Source organism: Choristoneura fumiferana, chromosome 16 (genome assembly GCF_025370935.1).
Source record: "Choristoneura fumiferana chromosome 16, NRCan_CFum_1, whole genome shotgun sequence".
Classification (NCBI taxonomy): Eukaryota; Metazoa; Arthropoda; class Insecta; order Lepidoptera; family Tortricidae; genus Choristoneura; species Choristoneura fumiferana.
The window spans coordinates 11032985-11060806 of NC_133487.1; the positions used below are offsets into that span (position 1 = coordinate 11032985).

The window sequence follows — 27822 nt, forward strand, 5'->3', positions numbered from 1 at the left end:
TGCGGTCCCTGACATTTACACTGTTTGATACGAGAGCGAGAGGGATCGCACGACACGAACTTCGAGTTTCGAGTTTCGGAGTAGCCCGCCTGACATTCACCTTCACCATCTCAGTTCACCATCCACACACACAAGGTCGCCATACAGTCTATTGTGATTTCGCGCTCATCGTTCAGCCCCATTACCTCTCATATTTCGTTTTCTAGAATTTTTTACCGTACAACGGCAAAAACTACTAGACACTGGCAAAATGTTCTCCGATGGACAGAGCCATTTTTTTTAAAGAAACAATACGAGGCGCGTAAACTCCAAAAAAATCGAGTTCATGTTTCGGAGTAGGCCTTCTGAGTGAATTATTTTTGACACTTGCAGCACCGTCACAAAACCACGTCCAAACCTACAAACGTTTGAGGCACTTAAATAATCGCTTGAAATGTGAAATAAAAACGAATTAGTAAGTGTTTATGGTATTTGTCACTTAGTAAGAAAAAAAATGTCTAATGGTCTATGCATGCCACCCGCGCCATCCCGCCACGAAATCTACGGTTTTTGTGAGGTGAAAATTAGTTAATTTACCGTCAGTGGATCGCTTGAAATCAAATAAAAGTACTGATTGTTTACATTGTTTGTAGACGGCAATATAGCTCTGAAGAACATCCTTGCTACGGCTGAAACATGGCTTCGAATGAAGGACGGACTGCCCAGTCAAACTTGCATCAGCAAGACTTAACCAAACTGGTAAGTCTAAAATGATTACTAATTACTATAAATTTATACTGTAAAGTAATACGCTACACATATCACTTCAATTCAAAAACTAGATTGAGCTAGATTTAACCATTGCCTCCAATAATTGCATCACAAGTTGGCACATTTTTAAGTGGCTATGAAAGAATTTTGCTATGCGATTTAAATCTGTACAAAAGAGAACTTATGACTTAAAATATCTATTAGTGACCTAAGCACAACTTATCATGTGTTTTTTATATTTAATGTTACACCTAGTCTTGTTTTATAATCTGCAGCTATTTCACCATTTTGGTCTGTTCTTTACTAAAGGTGTCATTGATTGAAGTGATTTCAGACGTTTAATGAAGAATATTATTTTCGTTTTAGGACATCACAAAACTCTCTGCTTTGTCTCCTGAAGTAATATCAAGGCAGGCCACTATCAATATTGGTACTATCGGCCATGTAGCCCATGGAAAGTCAACAGTTGTGAAGGCAATCTCTGGGGTGCAGACTGTCAGATTTAAGAATGAATTGGAAAGAAATATTACCATCAAATTAGGTATGTGACATTAATCATTTATTTTAACACATTTTAAATTGTCTACTATTTACCACAATCTACATTCTTAATTTACAATTGCAAAACAGCATTGCTTCTTTTTTCTAGCATTCATTTTCAGATAAATACTTGGCTGTTTATGTTAAATGATTTTAATTTCATTATAATACCAATGTAAATATTTCTAGTCTCACAAATAAATGCAGTAGTTTTTGTAATGTACCATGTGAATAGGATTAAAAAAGAAGTAAATGTGATCTTATAACTCTTGAAATTAATACATTGAAGTTTATTTAGCCATTTACTAAGTTTAACTTATTCACATGGTATGTTGCAGAGCGCCTGTCGGACTCAGTTTTGAGATTGTTTCGCGAAAGAGCCAATGAAAGAGATGAAAATGTGTTTGTGGAAAAGTTGAGGAGATCCAGGAAAAGAAACCTGTCAGTGGATCCTGAGGAAACACAGAACATGCCTCTACCCAAGAAACAGAAGAAAGGCAAGGTGAGAGATGAAGATGAAGATACCTACATTATTGAAGATATCCTAGACTTCAAATTCGAAAAAGGCAAAGAATTCTTCCATATAAAATGGAAAGGCTGGGATGACAGTGAAAATACTTGGGAGCCAATTGAAAATTTAGACAACTGTCCTGAACTCTTAAAAAAATTTCTGACTGAAAAGGAACTGGAACATTGTACAGCAATTGATCGATTAAAAGAAGAAATTTCATTTGGAGACTTGCTCAGTGAAGATAATTTAATTACTCGAATGGATGAAGTAGATGAGACCAAAATTTACAAGCTCAAAGAAGCACTAATACTCAAACTATTGTCAATGATTAATTTATCTGAAAAAGAAGAAAAATTTGCCACAGACCTAGTTCAAGATGCTAGGAATATATTGCAACTTTATGTGTTTAGCAGAAAGAGGTGCAGGCAACTGATGGCTTTAAGAAATTGGGAGGATCATTTGAATCAAGTTGATAAATCCAAAAGACTGATTGTTGAAAATGAAGTTGACTTGGCTGGCCCACCAGAAAACTTCACATACATAAATCAGTCTATACCTGGAGCTTGTGTCACAATTCCTGATGATCCTCCAATAGGGTGTGAGTGTGCTGCATGCAACTGTCGTTCCAAATCATGCTGTGGCATGCAGGCCGGCTTGTTTGCTTACACTACCAACAAAAGGTTAAGAGTGGCACCTGGGACACCCATTTATGAATGCAATAAAGCTTGTAAATGCTCCTCAGAGTGTAGCAACAGAGTGGTCCAGGGAGGCAGAAATGTAAAGTTGTGCATTTATAGGACATCCAATGGCTGTGGGTGGGGGGTCAGAGCAGAGCAAAAAATGAGACAAGGCCAGTTCCTTTGCCAGTATGTAGGGGAAGTTATTACATTTGAAGAAGCTGAGAAACGAGGAAGAGAGTATGATGCAAATGGATTAACATATTTGTTTGATCTTGATTTCAATTCTGTTGAAAACCCATATGTAGTAGATGCAGCACATCATGGTAATGTGTCTCATTTCATTAATCATTCTTGTGACCCAAACCTTGGTGTTTGGGCTGTGTGGGCGGACTGTCTCGACCCAAACCTGCCTATGCTAGCATTGTTTGCTACACGTGATATTGAGGCTGGTGAGGAGATATCTTTTGATTATTTACAAAAATCAAATGATGAGGACAATAGTGAAACAATTAAGAAAGAAGTATTAGAAGAAGATGACTTGGATATCCCTAATGGGGCGGAAGCTAGTACAGCCGCGTCTCCTGCTTCACCTATTAAATCCAGATTTGAAATGCAACAGCAAAATATGAATATATTACGCAACAGAACAGAATGCAAGTGTGGCAGCATGAAATGCCGAAAATACTTGTTTTAAAATAATCAGATTTTTACTAGAATATTGATTATGTTAACTCACAGGCATCAATCATGTTTACTCAATTGCATGCTATTTTGAATACGAAATGTACTGAATCTCCTTGAATTTATGTATAAAGTGCCTTTATTGACATGCCTTTACAATGTGTTATGGATTTACAATAAAATTCTGATTTAAAAAAAAACTATATCTGAAAAATATTTTGACTTTTGGAAACTATAAACTTGTTTAAATAGTTGATACCTTTTATAGTCTTGGACATTTTTCTGTTACATTTGATATTTAAAAAAAGTGTATGGGTAGCTCATACTTGCTTTTAAGAAACTTAAAGTATATTTAGGTATATTTTTAGAAAGCAATTTTATTTGGGAGTTCAATGTTGAGGTTTATTATGTTCTATATTTAGTGATAGGTAAGGTAAAACTTAGAACAAAATGTTAAAATATATTTTAACAGTTGATAGTATTAGTATACAATAATAAATCTATAACAAATAAAATAATATTGTTTTTTGCTCATCATTTTGAATTCTTCTCACATTAATTTACTACAGTAATAGACATATGTATGCCTATTAATAATATTAAACACAGCTCAGAGTTAACAGTTAACTTGGACTTAAAAGTGAACTCTAGTCCGCACAAGCCTACCTAGCAATAACTTTGTATGTCACAAATTACATACAGTCATAGTATGTAGTGGACATCTATCTAAATAACAATAATTCCATGCATGCTTGCTTTTATCGCTGGTATCAAAGTGACATAAACCTTGCCAAAAAAAGATTAAATGAAATGACTGTGTGCCTGGATTGTGCACCAAGACATCCTCGTTGTACTCCGATCAAAGGTTTTCATTATTCACCAAGAGAGTAAGAGAATGTCAAGAAGCTTGAATCTGACAAAGATAAATATACCATATTAAATGATATTGTAACGGATAACTCACGTCTTAAATTTAGATTAGCTCGACATGTTTCGGGCTATTTTGTAGCCCTTCTTCACAGGAGCACGCGACTCGGCAGCTGCCGCAACACATCAAAGATGTCGAGCTAAACTCGATTTAAGACGTGAGTTATCCGTTACAATATTATTTAATATGAATGAGTCTCACGGTTGTTTCATGTTCAAAATAAATAGACCATTAGGTAAATTCTTAGGGCTATTTTCTCGCTCAAACATTCTAGCATATATATGAGCCGTTTCAGTATTATACACCCATGTAAATCAAAAAGTCGCACTTCCTCCCCTTGTCAGCAAAAGTAAGCAAAACTTTTATACCCCCATATCTCCCTCCCATGCTCCATTTACGCATAATGTTTTAATTACTTAAACAATAGCATTATTTTTACAAAGTTCTTAATTCTCCCCCAAATCAACCATGCCTCGAATAATTATTATTCAAGTATCAAAATAAGCAAAACATACTTAGATAAACCCCATACGCAAAACCACCTTGATAGGCAAGTCGGAAGTAAACCATTCCCTGCTCTAAATCCACACGTTCACTCATAGGTTACGCCAACGCGAAAATCTACAAATGCGACAACCCCAAGTGTCCGCGGCCCACCAGCTTCATATCCGGCGGGTCGTCCAAGGATGACAACTTCCCGTGCCTCCGCACCAACTGCACCGGCCGGTTCCAGTTGGTGCGCCATGTCAGCTTCGTCGACTGTCCTGGGCACGACATCCTCATGGCAACCATGCTCAACGGTGCCGCGGTTATGGACGCCGCGTTGCTGCTCATCGCTGGTAAGTGTATTATTAGCAGTTCAGAAAGTTTCCAAAAATTGTACACGGCTTAAGTTAATGAATGAACATTATGAATAAATGAGACTTCAGAGCGTTAGTTCGGTTGAGTCCCAGAGCAACGGATTAACCAAGAATTTATTTAGATGGCGCCAGGTGTCTCCGTCGACAAACGAATGATGTGCTTAAATAAAAAACAAGACTTACTTGTTTTTTATTTAATATTAATGGTTTATTCCATCAAAAAGGAACACAGTTATAAAATTCAGTGACTTATGTTTCTATTAAAAACACTTCTTAAACGAAAACACACAGTTAGCAGTGAGGTTCGGGCTACTATAACAAGTAATAATTTTATTCACAATTTCCCCAGGTAATGAATCCTGCCCTCAACCCCAAACTAGTGAACACTTGGCTGCCATAGAAATTATGAAACTGAAGCACATCCTCATCCTGCAAAACAAAATCGATTTGGTGAAGGAAGGGCAGGCCAAGGAGCAACACGAACAGATCGTCAAGTTCGTCCAGGGAACCGTCGCCGAGGGCGCGCCTATCATACCCATCTCCGCTCAGTTGAAATACAATATTGAGGTAACTCAAATATCATTCATCATCGACAATTACTTTAATACCAATTGCACTAGTTCCAAACTAAGCAAAGCTTGAAGTTTCAGAGGATAATGGGTACTGGGCAACGGATAAACGAAGGACTTGAGAAAAACTATTTGTATTGTTGTTAAAATATCTACCCTGACTGGAGGTCGAACCCAAGACCTCCAGCTGTCCAAGGTTCTCTAACCACAAGGCTAAAAAATTATCAATGTACGGTTCCCTAAGACCAGAGGCCGTATTGTGTATCGCGCGGACGCCTCCTATCGCATTCATTATTTATTTCTGTCTAACGGTGTAAGATGTTGAAAGCGATGACCTGAGCCCGCGTGTTAGACAATAAGGCCTCAGGTCGTTACCTACTTGGGCGTCGGAATTTAAGACTCTTCTTTAGCTGTACCTACCTACACTAAATAGCTTTGGATATAATTCTGCGCGTCTGAAAAATTTTACCAATCTCAAATTCGTACTCCAAATTCGTTAAAATAAAACAGATATGAAGTTAAAACCATCCCCTATAAAACTGCACTCAGTGCAGATACGTGATGTTACTTATGGCAGATAAGTGGATTTACACCATCACCAACAAGATCATTTTCACTTCCACTTTATTACCCCTGTCACCTACAGGTATTGTGCGAATATGTCACAAAGAAAATCCCAGTGCCGCTGCGCGACTTCACTTCGCCGCCGCGAATGATCGTCATTCGGTCGTTCGACGTGAACAAGCCCGGCTGCGAGGTCGACGACCTTCGCGGCGGAGTCGCCGGCGGCTCTATCCTCCAAGGCGTGCTCACCGTTGGTATGGAAATCGAGGTAACTATCGTCATTATCACCTTTAGCACATTCAGTGTAGGTACAAGAATCCGACAGTCGGATTGTCTGTTCGTAGGCCGTTTTCGCTGCAAAGCCGGAAAACGCTGCTACTGATTGCGACTGGTCGCGAATGTGCTAGTCTATACACACGTGTCCACCTGCTCTTCTCAGATCTTCTCTTCTCGGAAACTTCACACACGCCATTGAACGGCTTAGTAAAACATCAACTTATTTTGGCCCAGAGGGCAGGGCGAAGAATTATCACTAAGCTTATTGTGTACATTATATTGCACATTTAGGCCGCACGAGACTATAATATTATATTATACTAGAGTTTACCCGCTGCTTCGCACGCGTAAACTATTCGATCAATCTGGTAGGTACAATTGAAATTCTGGGATTTTACAAAATTCCCCTGGGAATTCCCAAAATTTATATCGTGGTCTTCATTGAGGTTGTGTTTTGAGAAAAACTGTCCAAAATTTCAAGACTAAACCCAGTGGTAGAATTTTCAAGATTATATCCCTATCCCGTGGGAATATCGAGATAAAAAGTACCAAATTTCTTCTAAATGCGTTCATGCGTTTTAGCGTGAAGGAGTAACTAACACACACACACACAAGCAGGACTAATACTTAATAATACTCGTTTGTGCCCAGGTGCGGCCGGGGCTCGTGAGCAAAGATGCGGACGGCAAGCTGACGTGCCAGCCGATCTTCTCGCGCATCGTATCTCTGTACACGGAGCAGAACGAGCTGCAGTACGCCGTGCCCGGCGGGCTCATCGGCGTCGGCACCAAGATCGAGCCCACGCTCTGCCGCGCCGACCGCCTCGTCGGACAGGTTACGACACTTTTATTACCAGGCCAAAAATATGGAACTAGATTCCTGGGACAGCATTTCTGGAACGGTACAACTTAGGGATCTTTAAAAAACCGGCCAAGAGCGTGTCGGACACGCCCAAAATAGGGTTCCGTAGCCATTACGAAAATAATATTTAATATTTTTCTAAGGATTTCGTATTAATAATAATAATAATAATAATTTATATCCCTTAAAATGACTATTTACTAAAAAACTACTGGCGGATTCTCAAACAAACTGAGCCGTGTGTATGTTTTTTTGAAATTTTGATATAGCAAAGGAATCCGTTTCAAATTTTTCCGCCCGCCGGTTTAGACCATTTACTATGTTTCGCGATAGTAACGCTGGATGTTAAGTACCTTACAGATTTATTGTAGATGCGTACTTTTATTACCCAACTGTTTAGGTATATTTTATCTTGAAACTGCTAAATATTTAAACTTTTAATAATTTCAAGCAAACTTAGCCTATAGTTTTCCTTAAGTTTGATATACCATCCTGACTTTTTTTAAATTTTTCCACCCAATATTTAGATTTTAGGGAGTTTGCGCAATGAAAATTTGCGATTAATGAAACAATTGCCAAACGTACTTTGCGAAAAGCAGTCTCGACCAAACCCCTAATGGTTTTAAAAGACCTATCCAACGATACCCCACACTATAGGGTTGGATGAGAAAAAACAATCGCCCCCACTACCATAGTACATAGGTACCATATTTTTTTTATTTTTATTTTTTATTGTACCATTTTGTCAGCATAGTTAACATATATATCCGTGCAAAAGTACAGCTTTGTAGCATTGATTGTCCCTGAGCAAAGCCGCGGACGGACGGACAGACAGACAGACATGGCGAAACTATAAGGGTTCCGTTTTTGCCATTTTGGCTCTGGAACCCTAAAAACGAGCCTATCAGTCTCAAAGGGCCGGTGGCGCACCAGTGTTACTCCTGGTGTTGGCAGGTGTCCATGGTAACCCGCAATGCTCGTTTCCCCTTTTATTTAAGAAAAAAAAACAATTTTTCCTCCCTAGAGAAATATTACTTGATTTTTTCGTAACGGCTACGGAACCCTGGTTTACGCGTGTCCGACACGCTCTTGGCCGGTTTTCTTTTTTTGTTACGGAACCAAAAAAAAAGTTGAAATCGATTTATTTGTTATTAGTTCCAGTTTTATACTTAGTTCCAGTCGTTTCATATGAAACAATAGATAATATACTACTCAAAAGAATATAAGGGCCACTAGAATTTTACCGGTAAAATGAAATCAAAAATATGTTTTCGTTTTTAATTGAATACATTTAATTTAATGAAAAGTATTTGTACTGTGTTATGTTGTATTAATAAAACCAATTTTAGACAAGGTATGTCATAAAGAATTATATTTTATTCATGTGGCCCGTATTTTCTTTTGAGTAGTATAGATTTAAGATAGTATATGTTCATAAAACTCTGTAATATATATTAGTATAATGGCAACAATTGTATAATGAATGGTAATAATTATATTTGAGGTTGTGATAATGTTAAAATTAATTATTATTATTTTGGTACATTTGACATTACTCTTGATATTGTTTATTGGTTCAGAATTGTTATTATTGATTGAATTGTTATTAATTTATTAGATTGAATATTAATTGGTGATTATTATTTGTTATGTTATATTATGTTCTTGTTTGACATTATTTTGGTATTTTCTAATTCGGGAATGTTATTGAATGAATTAATAGGCATTAATCTGTTAATGTATTAAATAGACTATTGCACGTCTACCCAAGGCAGGACATAGTGTACTTTTAACTAAATATATACTTATTTAACATCCATGTTATAACTCATGACCATGCAATAAATATTTTGAATTGAATTTGAATATGAATCGTGATCAGGAAGCTCTCTGTAGCAATACCACCATGTTGACCGTCCATTGCTTATTGTTTAATAAATTTTCTTAATGTGCTCTGAACAGTTTATTATATGGTATAATAAATAATAATAAAATCATTTATTGCCACAGAAAAAAAGACTAAGTTACACAGTAAAAAAAAAATTCCATGTAAGTAGGTGGCAATGGGCTCAGGCTCAGCATAAGCTGCGAGCAAAAGAAACTTGCAGCGCTGATTTTCAGCTTGCTCCCGTCCCACAGCGTAAAATGTAACTCTAGAGCCGGGTAAGGCTGCATTGTTTCTAGTTTATTTCTGTTACTATCAAAAATATATCAGCAACATACTTTTCAAGAACAGTTAGTTAAAGTGTTAAGTGTTCTAAACTACTCTACTTTAGCACCCGAGAAGCGTGTGTTTAGTTCAGCTATACTTACAAATGCCTCCTTTACTTAGGTGCTGGGAGCAGTGGGCGCGTTGCCCGGTATATTCGTGAAGCTCGAAGTATCCTACTATCTGCTCAAGCGCTTGCTCGGCGTGCGCACGGAAGGAGACAAGAAGGCAGCTAAAGTTCAGAAGCTGACCAGAAATGAGGTATAATTTCATCCTGTTTCAAATATAATGCTACTGCTGTCCATGTGTAACATATTTTTTTTATAAATATCTACGGAAACTTAGTCTTGGAGCATGCATTGGTTGTAACAGGCTTGCGCTTGACTATAATTACGCCTGATGTTAAATGAAGATGTATTGTGGTCTGGTCCTATACTACAAAGTGCAAAACTCGTACTACGTATCTCCGCTGACGCTAATATTTATTACGAGTGAGAGAGGCGGTAAGATACGGACTTAGATTTTCAAATTTCGTGGTAGCCCCCCTGAGGTGGAAAATGCTGTCAATCTATTAAATTAATGGTCATTCACCCTACGTAGGTGATAAAGCCATTTAATTACTTATATGATCAATTTGAGACTAGAAAATCATAAAATATCTATTAACGTTAATGCCTCTAGGTGTTGGAGCAATAAATTAATGTGTGCACTAAATTCAGGGTCTATCTTAAACTACTAAATTCTGTGTTAAAATGAGTTATTTCTGATTTCCGTAAATTTTAAGGGAACCTCTACAGTTCAGATTACTTCAGATGAATTTAATATCTCCTAGACACTACCCCATTAACTGTTACTGTTTTAAAGATACATAATCGAAAATGAAGATAATTAATTATGCGCAGTTGAACAGTGTACACATTCTTACTTTAAAATATTTTTTATTTATACATATTTAGCAAAAGAAGGTTTATAAAAAGTGTGTTCTTTTTTGTCTCTCTTATGCGATTGTGTCACGTCAATGAACTGAGCCTTCTGTCGAAGTTAACGGAAATCAAGAAAAAACACGGTGTATAGTCACATACTTGATGACGATATAAATGTGTTACGTTTTAGGTTCTGCTAGTAAACATCGGATCCCTGAGTACCGGCGGTCGCGTCATCGCAACCAAGGCCGATTTGGCGAAAATCACCCTTACCAACCCAGTTTGCACCGAAATCGGCGAGAAAGTAGCTCTCAGCAGGAGAGTCGAAAACCACTGGCGGTAAGACAAATATTTGGAACGACGATCTAATAAAAATAATATCAAAATTGTTGAAGTAGCCTGTCCACGTAAGGCTTAAAGCTGACACAGAATACATTAGAATATAACCATTATTTTCAAGGATCAAAACGCGCGTCATACAAGAAACATTTATTTTTAAACACCTAATGTGTACAAGTAGATACCGGCTCTTGGACTGGGACTAGTAATCATTATTACTAGTCCCAGTCTTAGAGCCGGTATCTGGGCTTAATAGCCCAGCTTTGATATAATCGAGATATAACCTCTACGTATAAACTAGATGTAAAGTTAGACAGCTGAGACGCCTGATTGACTTTTGTTTCTTTCATGTTTCTTTTTTTGACATAAACTGAAAATGTTTTTTTGTTTTACAGGTTAATTGGATGGGGTCAAATTCAAGGAGGCGAGACAATTGAACCAGTCAAGCCAAAATAATGAATTTACTGTATTGCCGAGTTAAACTTTTTATATTATACTATCATTATATTTAATAAAAAATATATGACAAACCACTATTATTATTGAAGCAAGCTATACAAATAAAAGGTAGATATTGTACAGTTCATTAAGTTTATTTCATTTTATGTTTACATTTTGTGGTGATTTTAGGCCATATATATAAAAGTGTTGATATCTTCGTCGTCTCGTCGCATGTATTTGTGTTCGATGAGCCATTCTAATTGCTCCTTTATCATTTTTTTTGACGGCAAAAACATGTTTTTCAATATTTCGACCAGTTCACTCTGCAACAATAATAACAGGGTTAAAAGAGATTTTTATTTAAAACGAAATAGTACATTGTGTCTTAAGGGCGGTAAACAAGGAATTACGAACGAGTGTCTATTAGAAGCCCGAAGTCGAAGACTGAGGGCTTCAATTAGTCGATGTTCGTAATTCTATTATCGCCCGTGCGACATACAATGTTTTTCATCACATTTGCGAGTAAAATTGTATATTTGTAAAAGAAAAACTAATATTTTTCAAAAATTGCCGATACCGCTGACTACGCTCTTGGCAGCGCCAGCCTCCGCGCCGCCCTACCCCAGCCAGACCATGCGCGCGACGTGCGCGCGCCGCGCTCTTGCAGGCGCTGCAGCACGCCATGCAGTATCACACTCATTTACCGACCTTGGGCTTCATGACAAGAAAATTAGTACGGGCAATGACTCATTTACCGACCACGGGTTTCTTGACAAGCACATTAAGGTCGAGGGTTTTATTTGGGGGGGGGGGGGGTTGCAACCAAGGTAGCCTGCATGTTACGACACTGTTTACGAGCAAGTGTGATGAAAACGATTTTCGGATTACAATGGAATTTGAACACGCACCCATTATCATAACAAAATAAAACAGTGATTTGTTTGTATTTGTGGGTGAGAGATAGCTACTGAACTAATTTTGTAAATTTTTATTAGACTTTTATAACTCTCTATTATTACCTTTGATTAAAGAATTTCCATAATTTAGGATATTGGATAGTTTTCTGATTAACATTTTTATTCTGAGAAAGGGCAAAAAAGTTATTGTGGGACGAGTAATGTACAATTAGAAAATGTGCAGCAGAGAATAGAGCTAATGATAGTATTATTTTACAATGGTCGATAATAAAGAGAATGCCAAGAACTTAGCGTGAATTATTTGTAAATAAGAAATTATTATACCTGGAGGGCAGTGTTAGTGATACGTTTCCTCATTTTCAAAATCTTGATTATAGCTTCTTGCGTTCTCAGGATACGTAGCTGTACAATAGAGTGGTTATCTTCCAACTGAGATCGTTCAGTACTTAGTTGCAGACGGCCGATCAAATTGATTTTACCGCGCCTCTGTGGTTTCCCAGTTTTAATGAGAGCAAATTCCTGATTAACCCAAAATGTTGTATTCTCTGTAAAATCTTTCGGATTTTGTACTGCTTGGCTATAACACAACAACTGCCGTTTTAGTTTCGGGAAAGCCACTAAAGACCATAGAGTTCTCCTCAGCTCTGGATCAGGAAGCTCAGTGGCAAGACGTAAATTTTCGTAACTGATTTTTTCCATCGGCCTTTGATTCCATGCGAACAAGACAGCCATTTGGAAAGTAGTTACGTCAAGGTCGAATCTACCGACGGAATTTGCAAATGTTATAGTTCCATTGCTCATATGGTGGTACCACTGCAGTTTGCGGCCGGAATGTTTTTTCTTATAAAAGTCTTCCACTTCTGGTATGTAATCCTCCAGTTCTAAGGGAAGGCTAACCGTGACTCGCTCGGACCCGCGAGCCCAAGCGCCTGCATTAAGTATTTTAATGTTGATAGCATCATGACGCGTAGTTTCTGCTCTGAATTGTGTATTGAGGTCTTCACTAACCTTGATGTCTTGGAACATGCGCGCCAGTTTATTGACATAGTCGGCAGGCATGCCAACCTCTCTCAGCCACTCCACCATATCCTCCTCCTTTTCAGAATCAGCACTAGAATCTAATATTAATCTTCTAGTTAAATGAGCTTTATGATACCGCATGAAGACATCCTTATTTTCAATGTATTTCAACACTAACAAAACATCTTTGAGCCTAGACTCTATTTGCTCAGTAGTTAAGCGTTTACTTAATGGAGTTTTTCTTAACAACATGTCACAATAATTAGCAAGCAGTTCAGGACACTTGCTCTCTGGAGCAGTCCCCTTTGTTCCACGGAGAAGAGCAGAAGATGGTAGTTCCAATTTAAAAACTGTAGTATCATTTACAACACATTTATATGCCTTATCCCTGGCAGTTAAGAACCTTGGATCATCCATAAAAGCATCCTTTGCTAAGGAACTGAATTTCTTAAATAAATCTAATAATCGCTCTACATATTTCTCTGAATCGGTGGTTATAATATCAGCAGAGGCAACCATATCAGCCAAACCAGCAGAAACAATGTGTGCTTCCAGATCTCTCAGTATTGGTGTCACACCTTCTGGCACTCTGTCAAGGAGGCGGAACATGAGCTGTAGTTTATCCATTTCCCCAGCTTTGATGAGAGGAGCACTCTCTGCTAACAGAGTGGGCAGGTGTTCTCCTATCAGTACTCTCTCACAGCATTGTGTGAGAGCAGCAACACTGCCGCTGCCTGGCTCTAAGTACCTGTGAGCCCGAGATTCTTCCTCTTTCAGTCTCTGGTCAGCATATTTCATGTAATATTGCACCCCATTTGCTGATAAATGCTCACTTGCTTTCAACTTATAAAACTCTTCAGTTGCCTGCATGTAGGCAGCTTCAAAGTTGTCTCTATATATTTGTAGTTTGTCAACAGAATTTGAGCACAAGTTAACTGGAAGTAAAAACAAATTACATTCTTTAGGTGCAAGTTATCCAATTAAGTATTCATTATATTTAGAAATGAAATAAATAATCCATAGCAAATTATGTGTTCCTTGCAGGCTCACAGTTTATCTGTCCCATATAATTACCCCCTTATTCATAAAACTTAACAAGCCTATGTTAACTAACAAATGCTTTGTCCCTTTCTAACAAATACAAATGTCGAAGTGACAGATAAGGACAAACGAATTTTAGCAGCATTTTAACTAAAATAGGTTTGATTGTCGTTTATGAATAAGGGGGTTAACCTTTGCGACTAGTACATAACTGATGCATAAACCAATAAACCATGTTTTTTTATATTTCTGTTAATGGCAGACGGCTTATTCATTTGTAAAATTGAAAAAAGAAACATTTTTTTTTCCAGAATAAAAATATTTTTCCATAAATATAATAGCTTCAGTGGTACAAGGGACACATCAAAAAAATCTACATGTTCTTTTGCTAAATATGTGTGAATTAAAAATGGATTAGTTATGGACTTTGAAAAACATCATAAATTGGACCATTACCCTGTTTCACTGCTAATAATTAACAGTAAGGGTTATGCCACGGTCTTAGAGAATTTAGCTTCATTTGACCTGTAGATTGACCCCTTAAAGTTATCAGAAATCAAAAATAACATGGTATATAAATAGTTGCAATATCAATAGAAAATTGAGTATACTGTACTTACCATAAGATTCTCTTACTCCTATAACTAGCTGCGAGTCAAAAGATTCACCATTCCTTTCAGCTTGGACTAGCTTCATTGCAGAATCCTGCAACCGCTGTTTAATGTCTACAAAAATGCTCTGATTCCATGAATCAAGCATCAACTTTCTCACAAGGCTGTCCTCATTGTTATTGTTGTTATTTTTTTTCTGTGAATTTGATGTGTTGGAAGTTGACATTTTACTCATGTTATTGATTGTATTCTCCAGTTGCCTAAATGGAGTGGGTAGATAGTTGCACTGCGTAAAAAACTTGCCCCATTCTGCTATGTAAGCCTTCAAAAGCGCTTGATCTTCCCTCTGAGCTAGCACCCGCGCTTGAGCTTGCTTGATGTACATCATTATGTCTTGTTGTAATGCATCTCTTAACTTGTATGGCCCTCTATCATCCCACAAGCAAACCGCGTGAACAGCCCCGAAAAGGTCTTGCCATTCAGACTGGGTCACCGGTTCCTGTTTTAATAGCTTCAAAACTGTAGGACGCATAGTAATCCATTTATCCTCGAAGGTGACTTGCCCTTTATCCTACAAAATGTGGAAATTTACATGGATTATTGATACACTTGATAAATCTATTTCATAAGAACAAGTTGGATGTACATAACTCACCTTTAACATGATTATTTTTAATTAAAACTTCTTTATTTTCCTAACGAGAGATGGTTCATTTTTTTTAATCGAAGAAAAATGACCGTGAATTTCATGGGCAAAGGTTCGTATTACTACACAAACAGACACTTTTTTTTTTTTTTTTAATGTAACCCTCCAGAAGGACAAAAGAAACACAGCCATTCAAATAAAAGTCAAATTTTAATTTCATATAAGTAAATGATCATTTTTTTATTCGACTGGATGGCAAACGAGCAAGTGGGTCTCCTGATGGTAAGAGATCACCACCGCCCATAAACATCTGCAACACCAGGGGTATTGCAGATGCGTTGCCAACCTAGAGGCCTAAGATGGGATACCTCAACTCTCAAGTGCCAGTAATTTCACCACTACAACTCAATTAAGGTGCGGCCACGTGCTGGCGCTCATCGCTCGTTTGCAGCGATAAATCTGTGTCAAGTGGCCCCATTTTAAATGTGATTTTTATTTCCCGCGACTCAACAAAGTAGCGTCAAGTCGCCGCATTGAGCAGCAGCGTCAAGATAGCTGCTTGCAGGAATGATCTTGGTCTAAGCTGATCCTTTATCTCATTTAGTAGCAGTCGTGGCAGTAGTACAAATAAAAGAAATTGAAGTGAAAGAAAAAAAAATGTGTGCTGAAATCGAAGTTTTTTTTCCAGCGATAAAACTTAAAATTTTCAGCTTTATCACAATTTCTCACGTGACCAAATTTGACACTGGAACGCAGTGATTATATACTCTTTGCTGGAAACGAGCGTCGAGCGACTTGCATGTGGCCGCGCTCTTATCCAAGTCCAACACACTGAATTAAAAAAAAAGTAAACGTCAAAATCAAAAACGATATTTCAGCGACTCATTTCTTTCAAGTTTCACTCAACACCAATTATTTTTGTAAAAGCTGCTTTAATTTTAATATCAAGATTTATCATAATAATGAGCACATTTGGAGAAATAGTAGAACCCGTTAGTCGTAATCTTTGGGAAGACTGGGATGATTCCAGACATGATCTTGTGAAGTAAGTAAAGTTAAAACTTCTTGTTTTCGTTCATTATGACTTGACGAATACTTGACGGTATTTTAAGATAGTAAGTAATTTTGTATTTTATGTTTTATTGCAGATTAAAATGGATAAAGAAGATTGAAGTCCCACAGGAAGTGGAATGTATTACAATATTTGAAGGGAAATATATGTCGGACTATATTAAAAGCCAAAGCCATAATCTTGAACTTTTGAACTCGGTTTCTGAGATTGCTATGCAATTGTATAAAGTAAACACTTTTAACAGATACATTTGCACTATAAGAGACTACAATGTAGTTCAGAGCAGCAAAATAATTGAGTTGCTAAAAGACTACCTACTTATTAGCAAGGAAGTGATAGCTGTACAAACTAAACCGTTACCTGAATACCATACCATGACGCCGGCTCAAGACTGCATAATCAGAACAGTTGCTACAACTAAGCTGTCATCAAAACCAGAATTTATATATCCTAAGTTAGAACAGCCAAACATCATATCTGGAGTATCAGCAGGAGGTATTATTTTTATGTTTTGATGCTAGAAACAAATAAGACAGTTAGTGTTCTTCAAAGTTCAAGCTTATTAGAATCCAGAACAACACCCACACACCTGAAAGTACTCTAAAATTTCCCTTATACTTATCATTAAATGTGTTTCTGATTATCCTCATTTTGTAAAGGGAACTTCACATACAATGTGACAAATATCTTAATGAACATTTGCATTATTAAATTAATTCTGTTATTATAATGTTATTAGTGCTTTAATCTTAAAATACAAACTAAAAACCACTTGACCAACAAAAGATACAAAGAGCAACATTCATAAGACCTTTGTCACACTTTAACCCATTCAGTGCCGTTGAAGCCCATCGGCGCCTTAGTGGACCCTCATGTAACGCCGCTGACGCTGATGGGCGTCTGCTCCGCAGTAGCGCCAGCATCGCAGCATAGTACGTAACCTGGCGCTCGGCAATAAATGGGTTACTTAGTGCTTGATACTTGATGACTACCTTCAAGTTCATGTTTGCTATTTTAATCCCTTTTTCTTTGCAGTAATTTGTTGGAGAGAACATATCAACCTGAGTGGCACTGCAATAGTGTGTTACATTGAGCATCCTGGAGACTACCAGATAAACAAGATTCAAGAACTTTTTGAGAAATTTAACCTATCCCAAAATGTTAATTCACAACCCAGTGGCGCATTAAATTCCAATTTATACATTTAGAAAACAATTATTTTTTTTTTGTATGTACTGTACTGTAATCTTGTTCTGTGTGTCATGTCGGCCAATGCAGATTCCACTGCATGGCAGACTAATAGGTAGTGCCACCTGAGTTGAGGTCACGCACACAAGTACATGTTGTGTAATGACAGCACAATTTTGACATTTACTCAATCACTTCAACTCTTGTGGCACTACCTATACCTCGCAGAATAACAGGACTGTAGTCGTAGTTCCCACACCACTTGGGCCCAATGTGGGGGTCCATATAGGCTCTCATAATTGTTGAAAGTCATAATATAATGTCTGTCATCATAATGTATTGTTTAGTTTACCATAACTTTTTTTTACCCCCACGCACGAAAAAGGGGTGTTATAAGTTTGACTGATGTGCATCTGTCTGTGGCACTGTAGCTCTTAAACGGGTGGACAGGTTTGAATGCGGTTTTTTTTATTTGTAATCAGGTTTTCTAGCGATGGGTCTTAGACATGTTTCATCAAAATCGGTTTAGCCGTTTTTGAGATATTGAACTTTGAAGTGACAAAGTCAGGGTTTTTCTCTGAATTCAATAAAAGAAACCTAACTTAACCTACAGTTGTACAGGTGACCATTTATTAAAATTTACTGTAATAATTATTGGTTTCAACAGGAAAAATTTTTTTGGGTAGCATTACATTATGACTTTTAAAAATTATGCGATTAGATATGTACTGCCGCATATGGAACATCACAAATACCATTGAATTTCTTCACAAGTGTAGGTTTCCTCATGATGTTTTACTTCGCCACAAAGCTCATGGTATGTATATTTCAAATGTAATTTCCAACAAACAAACAAAGTCCGAAAAACTCAGGAGGTGCAAGTAATGGGAATTATCATATATAAAACCATTTAAATTGACCTTTCATAGATTTATTAGACATTCAATTAAACAAAACAATTACAATTATATTACAATGATACAAAATATTACAATTATTATAGAAAATAAAATAACAGAATCCTATATGAATAAGCACAGCCTATTGAATCGCAGACCAGTTTTGAGTTTGGTTTTAGGGCCATTCATAAATTAAACAAAAATTTCAAGACTATGGATAAAGGTACATAATGTAGTTGGCATCACTAAAAGATCGCAATTCTTCGGGCTATGTTGGTAACCTTAGTTCTACTGCTGATATTATCATTTCTAATTCTATTCCGCAGAGAAACCCCGAGCATAGCCCTCTCCATAGCCCTCTGAGTGACTGAGTTTTCTCATGCTAAAATGGCAGTGGGCGGGGCACATTGCTCCCAGGACTGATGGCCGATGGGGTCAGAATCAGAAGGTTCTCGAATGGCGTCCGCGGACCGGGAGACGAGCTGTCGGTACACCTCCAACAAGATGGAACGACGACTTGGTTAAGATCGCGGTGGATGCGGAAAGCACAAGACCAGTCTGAGTGGAGAGCCTTGGGGAGGCCTATGTCCAGCAGTGGACGTCATTCGGCTGACATGATGATGATGATGATCACTAAAAGATACAAGTCTTACAGATAACTGTAAAGTTGTTGCCTAGATCTTTCTAGCTTATCCCTGAATTTGCAGACAAAAAAACTATCAAGTTTTGCTTTAATCTTTAGTTTATAGATGAAAATCAAATTAATTTTAAAACTAGATTTTTCTTTACTACTTATTGCAGTAAGAAGGTAGAAAAATGTAATATCTTCATTCACGACAATACAATTTAAATTGATCTTAGTTCCAAAACAATTCATTTCATTTTGATCAATGTTTTTTACTGATAATACAACTTTGTCACAGTAAGCTAGCATGGAATATTATGCGTGTAAATTATAAATGAAATTTATTTTTAAGTCATAATTTTAGATCATTTTTAACACATTTAACATGTAGGTATGACAGAAAGTGCAAAAAATCAACTTAGCAACATTACGCCTAGTTAGTTGCCAAAGGCTGGAAATACACATGCCTGTAGCTCGCATATTTTCGGAAGAGTAGCTGGCAACGTGTGCTTCAATCTTCACACAAATATGACACAAGTGAGCAAGCTACTTGCACGAAAACGTACGAGCCATAGGCTTGTATATTCCCGGCCAAACTCTCACTTGAACTGAGATGAGAAGTTTAATTTCGATACTCAACAATTCTGTAATATTGATAATAATAATAAAAAACATTGCCAATTTTGATCTAAAGCCACAGTAAATAATTAAAACAACAACGCATTACAATTCATTTTAGAGTTGGCCACCTTTAGTCATGGTAAACTTACTGAATATTTTGAATCCAATAAACATTTAACAAGCAACATCTTTGTAAATATAAATATTCATTACAAATCAATTATTATTATTTTCGATTTACTAAAAAAAAGGAAAACTAAATAGGATTATTTATTTGTATTAATTTGAAAGACACTGCCCTTCCTTTGGTTTCGCGATCGAGTAAAGATAGCTCGCTAATTGTTTTCTCATTCAAATGTGTGTATGTTGACTAAGTATTTATAATATCTACATTAATTTAAAATTTTACGTCAAACAGCCGTCTTTCCGATTAGGGTGTACAAGTAATTTGCTTACTAGTAAAAATCGCGATGCTTAAAAAATATAAATAATTTCTTTAGGTATCAAAATGACGATTAAAATTTTGGAAAATATCATTTTGCAATAAAGCATTTATATACTGATACTGAATGACCCGAAACAAAAATATTATTAGGAACATCTAATTAGGTTACAACAAAATATCACAACATAAAAGCGTGATAGTTATGGGCAATTGTTATAGGTAGTTCAAAGATAAAAATATTCGTCATAATGGAGTTAAAGATACTCGATCGAAACTTGTGGAAAATCAAATATTGACTTCTTGTTTAGGTGCGACATTGTTAACAAAAGAACTATGATGACTTTGCTTTGAAACCAATACCAACTGTCACTGAATTATACATGAAATAGGTATAACTACGGGCGCATGCAAACTGGTTCCTTAGACATATTATTAATAATAAAAAATAACATCGCAGATCAGTTCTAAGGTGTATTATTATCTTTGTAATATAATAAGGTATTAAAAGTACTTAATAACTAACAAAAGCACTTCCATACATGCTCACCATCGATATTAAAACTAATTCGCTAAAAATCGCTATTAATTTGCTTATTGCTATTACAATTACAATTTCAAGCTTTTAGGTATTTAGATAGATAGCTAGATAGATAGAAACTTTAATCGTCATAACAAAATAACATGGCTCTATACACGTTTTTGATAAAAACAAAGGAATAAACGTCAATTTCATGTTAACGCTCTTAAATATGTCTATGACAAGATCAAATTTTGCTGGAGGAAGACAAACATACAAATCGATTCGGTCGTTGTATGGAAGTGACTTATTAATATACCTATGCATATCTTACACCCTATCTTAATACTCTATGATCTTATATTGATTTTAAAATATTTTACGTGCTTAAATCACTAACATCTATTCTACAGGGTTGTGTCAACCTTCATTAAAATATAAATGTTTGTATTCTTTTGGATGCTATCAATAACTTTCATAATTTTAGCATGTGCTGAATTTATACAAATGTATATACAGATAAACAACATTCATTGCAATCATTTGAGTGTTACAGTAATTTAATTGAATTAAATTTTGCTAGTGCTATTACAAGTTAGAAATGCAATTGAATCGAGTCAATTGTGTATGTGAGTATCACCAATAAATATATAAAAAAACATTGCTTTAATATTTGTTTTATCTTAAAACAAATTTAAAATAACTAGTTTAAAAATCTAAATAAACGGAAACAATTTCTAAAATTATATCACTTTCAGTTTTACTGTAAATCTAATATAAAAATAGCCATAAATTTAAAATGCATACTTGATTTGATGATTTATGCAAATTAAATATATATAAATTGTTTGACTCCTTAATAAAATACCTAACCATTTATGTAAATATAAGATTGTTGGACTCGAATACTAGATTTTTACGCAAATTATTATCATATATCATTATATCATATTCTTTATCCAGACTTTATTAAACTGCCACCATAATTATAATTATACAAGCGTTGTAACGCGATTATGTCACGCCAAAATCACAATTTATTTACAGAATGGGATTGCTATGAAATATTTGGCCAAACTACTGGCAAATAATAAAAAAGATGCCAGATCATTTGTAGGTTCAGCAGCACTTCAGCACATATTTTACACTACCTCATCTAGATTTAAATCATTTTCATTAGGTTTTAAAAATTTCATTATTTTCAAAAATATACAATATCTAGACAATTTTTGCCCAAATATTATTATGATATAAATTTCTTTTGTCAAGTTGAGAAAAATAAAATGAAGTATTAGCCTTATAGGTTTTTACGGCTGCATCAACAACTTTACAAAATAATAATTTTCTTTCTTGGAAATGTAGTATTCGAAGCTACAATTCAGACTTACAATTATTCCAACATGACACCTACGTTATGGCATAACATTACTAATAGACATGAATTATTCAAAATAACATTTACTTCTTAGTTGCCTTCAAAAGCTTCTAATGACTATATTTCTATAATCCTGTTACTATACAAAAATAAAATTGTCTTGGACAATTAAGCTTTTACATGACATATGTAGATAACTTCTCTTTGCTAAATTAACTTTGGAGGTACGATAGACAGCCTTTCGTTTAACAATTCACACAAGATTTTTACCTTAAATGTCTTTCAATCCACCATTATTCTGCCCAGCCCTGACATTGTCCAATATTTTGTTTACATATTCTGATGTTTTACCAGCTATTTTAATCTCTGTAAAAGAAAGAAGATAATTAGAAATAAAAATAAAAAATGTCTCAAAGAAAAGAGCAATACACACACATGATGAGAGGAAAAAATACCTGTTGCAGTGTTAACTAAATTCTTAACATGGGAATTCCAATCCACATTGCTCTGGGAATTTGTCATCCTATTCACTAAAACTTGCTTTATTTGGCTAATACCATTCAGCAAACGTCCTGGAAATAACAAAATTAATTTTTTACTTGCCATTTTTGTATTAACAATGTCAGTCAAAATAAAATAAATATCATGAGACACTTGACACTAATGGTCCTAGTCTCAAACTAAGCAAAGCATGTACTATGGGTACTAGGCAACGGGTAAATATACTAATATAAATAAATACATACTTAAATACATGTTAAACACCCAAGACTCCAGAACAAACACTTTTATTATTCATACAAATATATGCCCTAACCAGGAATCAAAACCGGGCGGGAGCTCAAGCTTCATAGTCAGGTCATCAACCACTTAGCTGTCCGGTTGTCAAGTTGATTTCTAACTCAATCAATTAGAATGTACTAATGGCTTTACTTACTGTGTTCTTGCTGTAAACCATACAATTTCAGTTTATTTGCCTCATGCTGTGCCTTTTTCTTCAGGCGACAAGCCCGAGAAGCCAGTTTGTTTTTCTCTTTTCTCGTTTTAGGTCTGATGTTAAATGGTAGCTCACTAACTGGTATCATGTCATTAATAACTTTGCCCAAATTGTCCAATTCTTTGCCTATTAAAAATAATTTCCTTGGATTTGGTGTCAAATCATTTCCATCACCTTTTCTTGCTTTTCCACTAAAAATGAATCAAAGAAAAAATTAGTACAATATCATTTAACTCACTGACGGACTAAACCTTAAATAAAAATAATCAAAAACAGCTAATTTAATGGAAGGGTTATACTCTGCAACCTTCCAGTACATCAAAATTATTTATTTTAATTATGTATGGTCAGTATTTTTGTTGTGTCCTGTGGCTCTGCGCAGAGCACATTTTAAGAATAGCTGAACTAAGTATGTATCAGGAAAAAGAGGAAGAAATATAAATTACCTGTGTTTAATTCCTCGAACACTGCATTGAGGACTAAATACTGGGTCAGTGACATTATTCAAAACATGAGGATCCTCAGATTTCTTTTTCAAGACAAGGCGTTGACCCTTAGGTCCTTTGGCTTGGACATTGTACTGCCAAAAATATCTCTCTTTCTTAGCATTCTGTCGAGCTTGTTTACTCTCAGAGCACTCGTCATTGGATTCTAAAATAAAATAAATTGCAAATTTACAATCAACAGTCCAACACAATAATCTAATTAATCTCATTTACAGAACTATTTTGTTGTACATGTTTTTAAAATTAGTTAGTATGGGTTAATGTACGTATAGTATAATTGTAACCATTTTGCTTCATGTAATGAGGATTGCTTAGCAAACTATACCTAGTGCCATGCACGAAGACGCGTGATTTTGTCAAAATTAGACATAAATGACATTGTAATAAGAACCAGGGCACGCGTCATCATGAATGACTCTACCTATACTATAGAAGTTTAAACCTTGGGGAAAAATTGGCCTCAGAAAAAATAATTACAACAAAAAATTTAACTGACTACAAAAAACCATGAAAATATTTTTCTACCAGTATGGCTCGTGCTGAGGCACCGACTTCATACTGGTAGAAAATTATTTTCATGGTTTTTTGTAGTCTGTTCAATTTTTTGTTATATTTTTTTTTTACGCTTTTTAGTGTAAAATATCCAAGATAGGTACAATAGCTTAATGTCAACTGCTCATAACCTTTTACGAAAGATTGCTTTTTCTGGAGGAGAGACGTTCATTATTGAGGAGTCCTGGTGCTTCACCACCCGTTCCATTTCACTATATGTATGACGATGAGCATAAACTGCTTAGCAACTGTGTTAAAGTAATTGAAATTCAACCCGTGAGGTACTTGTTATTGAGTAGTAGCTCTGTTGGTCAAATGTGATCTTCATCATCAATTCCACATCACCAAATGATGATTTTCAAGAGCAAATACACAAATTGCTACTAAATATATCGAAGTTACTATAGGTGTCCCTACAATATTTCAAGAGTTCCCTCATACCTTTTTCAAATCAGTCCATAAATAAAGGAGTTCTGAGGTTACAAATATAAAAAAAATACAACCAAATTGATAACCTCCTTTTTTTGAAGTCGGTTAAAAACATAACAGATCCATCCATACTTTAAACTTGTAGAGAAATATATGTTTATAGTATTCAAACTGTATAGCACAAAAACAATAATACAACAAATCTATCCTTCGTTTACTTAATACTGAGGCAATAATAAAATATTTTGCATGAAGTCCAAATAAAATGATGCAAATAACAAATATTTGTAATGTAGAAAAATATATAATGAAATGAATTAGTGACTGGTTGCCAAAAACAAAAAAGTTGAAGTATTATAATGAATTAAATTGAATGTTAAATACAAACCATCAGAGGATAAATCTTCATATCTATCACTATCTTCATCGGTTTCATTATCCCTGTCATCCTCGTCTTGTGAGAAGTCTGCTGTCCCAGGACTCAGGAGGCCACCTGATAGCGAAGATACTGATCCTGCTTCAGCAAGTGAACTAGTTGACAGTAGGTGCTTGCGAGGCTCTCGCCTTTGCCAAATCTAATAAAAGTTACCATAAGTCAGTTTTTAATTGTTAAATAGCTGGGAAGCCCTAAAAATAACTATTTTAATTTGAAAATTCAACATCATTCAAGTTAACAAGGAGAAATTTCATGTTATACTTGCTCAAAGGTTAATTTTATTATGTACTTGTGTACCTAAATTATATAAATAGGAATGGCACTACTATTTATTTTAAGGTTGTTATGTGATAGTAATTGATTCAATTACGGGATGATTCAGTTCCAGGAAAGAATATAGAATAGTTTTTATCCCAGGAAATGGAATAGTTCCCACAGGATAGCAATAAACTAATTCTACACGGACGGAGTCACTGGTAACAGGCTAGAAATTAAATAATTGACAAATTATTACAATGGCAACCCAATAGGAGAATCCCAAACAAATAAAGTAATAACAATTCGAGAACAATCCTAATCTCAAAAAAAGTTAGTGTAGTCTATTAAAAGTAATTGAGTCACAAAACAAATTTCAGCAAAATATTGTGTAACATCACTCACCTAAACCCGGATTTTTAATCTCATGGAAAAAATGCAAAAAATGTAAACAAAGTTTTGACATTGTCAGTGACATTTCAGAAGATCTCAAGGTATGGGGCAGCTAGAATGTTATACTATAAAGTTCTGTTGTTTGTTACCATACCATGTTTTTTTCTATTTCCGATAAAAGACCCTTTTTTACAGGAGAATTTATAAGTCGCCTTTTGACTGAGAAGTAGGTACCTACTAGGAACAGAGTCCATCCTTTCATAAAACAATGAAAAACAAGCTTAAAAACCCAGGTGTAATACCAGGGCAATAAGTCTTCTCTTTGTAAATTAATATATCAGTGTAGATGCTAAAATCAAGATTAAAATATATTATCTTGATTATGAAATACAGTTTTTAATGGGAAGTCGATTTCTGACGAACGTGGAAAGAATAAATAAGAATTCTGCAAATGTTTTTCTATAACAGCAACACCTTTGTTTCTTATTTTTTCTGTGGGAATAAAAATCCGGGTTTACCTTAGTCATCTAATAATGAAATTGAATTGTTATTAAATAATATACTTTAACAATTGATACTATTTTTTGAATCAAAATAAGAAAAAAACCATTAATGATAAATTAACAAAACATGTTTTTATCATGATCACAGAATAGATAATAGTCCATTATGAGGCTGTTTACAAACAATGGAAAAATAGTTATGATGCATAAGACACAACTTGTTTGTTTACTTTATACCTACATCCTTGAACTCATGCAAATATAAAAATACCTAGGTACTGAACTGTTAAAAAAAAATTCAAATATCAGACCTGTTCCATAGTAAGATGAGTTGGTGCTGATGAGGAGAGTTGAGTTTGCTGGGTTTTAAGACCGGCTGGAAACGGTGGCAGCACCGTAGAAGCCGGCACTGACTGCCCTAAAGCTATCTCCCCACTGTAGCCATCCAGACGTAACAACAATTCAGGCAACTGATTCATAGGCTGGGCCAAACTAGATGATGCTGAACTATGTTGACTAGATGGAGAAAATGCAAGTTGAGTCCGACTATAAGGACTACAAGGACTCTCCGAAGCTAGCATACTGGATGTTTGTAAGCCCTGGGCACCTCTTCGCGAGCCGCTCATAGCGCCTCCAATCTGTATACAATACCCATTCTCCTCTGGCAAAAGCAAATCATCAAAATTAAGGTCATCTAGTAATGAATCTGGGTTGGCATTTAATTCGGCAAGAGTTGGCCCTAATATTAAGTCAGCTTTGTCTACCTGGAAGATATCGTCATCATCCATTTTAAAAGTCTCAGTTTTAGTAGTGTTGTCTGTATCAAACGCCGTTTTACTGTACTGCATAGTCGGTGCAAAGGAGTTAGAGAGGCTGTCCTGTAAACACAGATCGAGGTCTGTGCCAAAGTCAGCGAGGTCGATGCGGCGTTGCGGGATCGGCACTGAGGCCGAGACGCTGCCCAACTCAAACAGCGACTCCTGCTTGATTTCCAACCCTGGCTCTACTAGAAAGTCATGTGTGTAAATAGAATCCGACATGGCACGTGTTTGTGTTGAGCGACCTTGACTTAAAATCGTCTCGTTGATAGACTGGCGCGCGCTTCCGTCTTTATCGATCGGTTCGCAGCGAGACCCACGTGTCCCTGTTTGTGTTTATTTATTCCATCAAACTGTTTATCCGGAAGCTATATTTACAATGAGCACTGTTTCTTGATATTTTTTGGAATTTAACATTATATTCATCAGTTACATAACGGTTTCAGAGCACATTAATTCGTAGCACTTTATTCCATAGACGTGATTATTCACAATGACTTGATATCGAATTTGTAATGGGGTAAAATAATAGTTTCACAATCACTTGCAACTATAAACGCACCTAAATGTGCGAAATCTGATACAAGAGCCGAGGAGGAACAAGATAATTCTAACTAGAACTGGGATTCACTTCGAATGAAAATATTTTTATCGCACAATAACAAAAACACTCGCCCGTCCCATGCAGTCGACAAGGAGTAGTAAGTAAACAAAGTACCTATCTATAAGTATATATTTAGCATACCCAACCAAAGGTCATTAAAGAGTGACAGCACATAGTAACAACCGTTTGGTAAAAAAGAGATAGCCTAAGAATAGTGGGG

At 35.8% G+C, this 27822-nt stretch overlaps 4 protein-coding genes across 6 annotated transcripts; 2 read left to right on the plus strand and 2 right to left on the minus strand.

Moving 5' to 3' along the window:
- The first annotated feature begins 468 nt into the window (after window positions 1–468).
- Window positions 469–11277, plus strand: LOC141436640 (eukaryotic translation initiation factor 2 subunit 3-like). Of its 3 annotated transcripts, XM_074099643.1 has the most exons (9): window positions 492–738; window positions 1117–1291; window positions 4693–4929; window positions 5300–5517; window positions 6166–6351; window positions 7011–7193; window positions 9553–9690; window positions 10543–10691; window positions 11087–11277. In XM_074099643.1, the coding sequence occupies exons 1-9, from the start codon at window positions 676–678 to the stop codon at window positions 11145–11147; spliced, it is 1410 nt and encodes a 469-aa protein (XP_073955744.1). In that variant the 5' UTR covers window positions 492–675; the 3' UTR covers window positions 11148–11277. The 3 variants fall into 3 exon arrangements, with proteins under 3 accessions (XP_073955743.1, XP_073955741.1, XP_073955744.1); XM_074099642.1 differs by lacking the exons at window positions 4693–4929; window positions 5300–5517; window positions 6166–6351; ... (2 more) ...; window positions 10543–10691; window positions 11087–11277 and adding an exon at window positions 1629–3378 and having other exon boundaries at window positions 469–556; window positions 633–738; XM_074099640.1 differs by lacking the exons at window positions 4693–4929; window positions 5300–5517; window positions 6166–6351; ... (2 more) ...; window positions 10543–10691; window positions 11087–11277 and adding an exon at window positions 1629–3378 and having other exon boundaries at window positions 476–738.
- Cul5 (cullin 5) lies at window positions 11266–15480 on the minus strand. The gene is made up of 4 exons (XM_074099639.1): window positions 15377–15480; window positions 14731–15292; window positions 12374–14004; window positions 11266–11455 (listed from the first exon to the last, which is right to left on the minus strand). Exons 1-4 carry the CDS (start codon window positions 15383–15385, stop codon window positions 11318–11320), a joined length of 2340 nt encoding a protein of 779 aa, XP_073955740.1. The 5' UTR covers window positions 15386–15480; the 3' UTR covers window positions 11266–11317.
- Window positions 15481–16189: 709 nt separating this feature from the next.
- Window positions 16190–17654, plus strand: PSMG1 (Proteasome assembly chaperone 1). Its single transcript, XM_074099341.1, has 3 exons — window positions 16190–16412; window positions 16516–16934; window positions 17475–17654. The coding sequence occupies exons 1-3, from the start codon at window positions 16330–16332 to the stop codon at window positions 17645–17647; spliced, it is 675 nt and encodes a 224-aa protein (XP_073955442.1). The 5' UTR covers window positions 16190–16329; the 3' UTR covers window positions 17648–17654.
- Window positions 17655–18542: 888 nt separating this feature from the next.
- Window positions 18543–27710, minus strand: REPTOR (repressed by TOR). The gene is made up of 6 exons (XM_074099339.1): window positions 26492–27710; window positions 24982–25168; window positions 23553–23757; window positions 23047–23297; window positions 22565–22681; window positions 18543–22475 (listed from the first exon to the last, which is right to left on the minus strand). Exons 1-6 carry the CDS (start codon window positions 27218–27220, stop codon window positions 22381–22383), a joined length of 1584 nt encoding a protein of 527 aa, XP_073955440.1. The 5' UTR covers window positions 27221–27710; the 3' UTR covers window positions 18543–22380.
- Window positions 27711–27822: the final 112 nt, after the last annotated feature.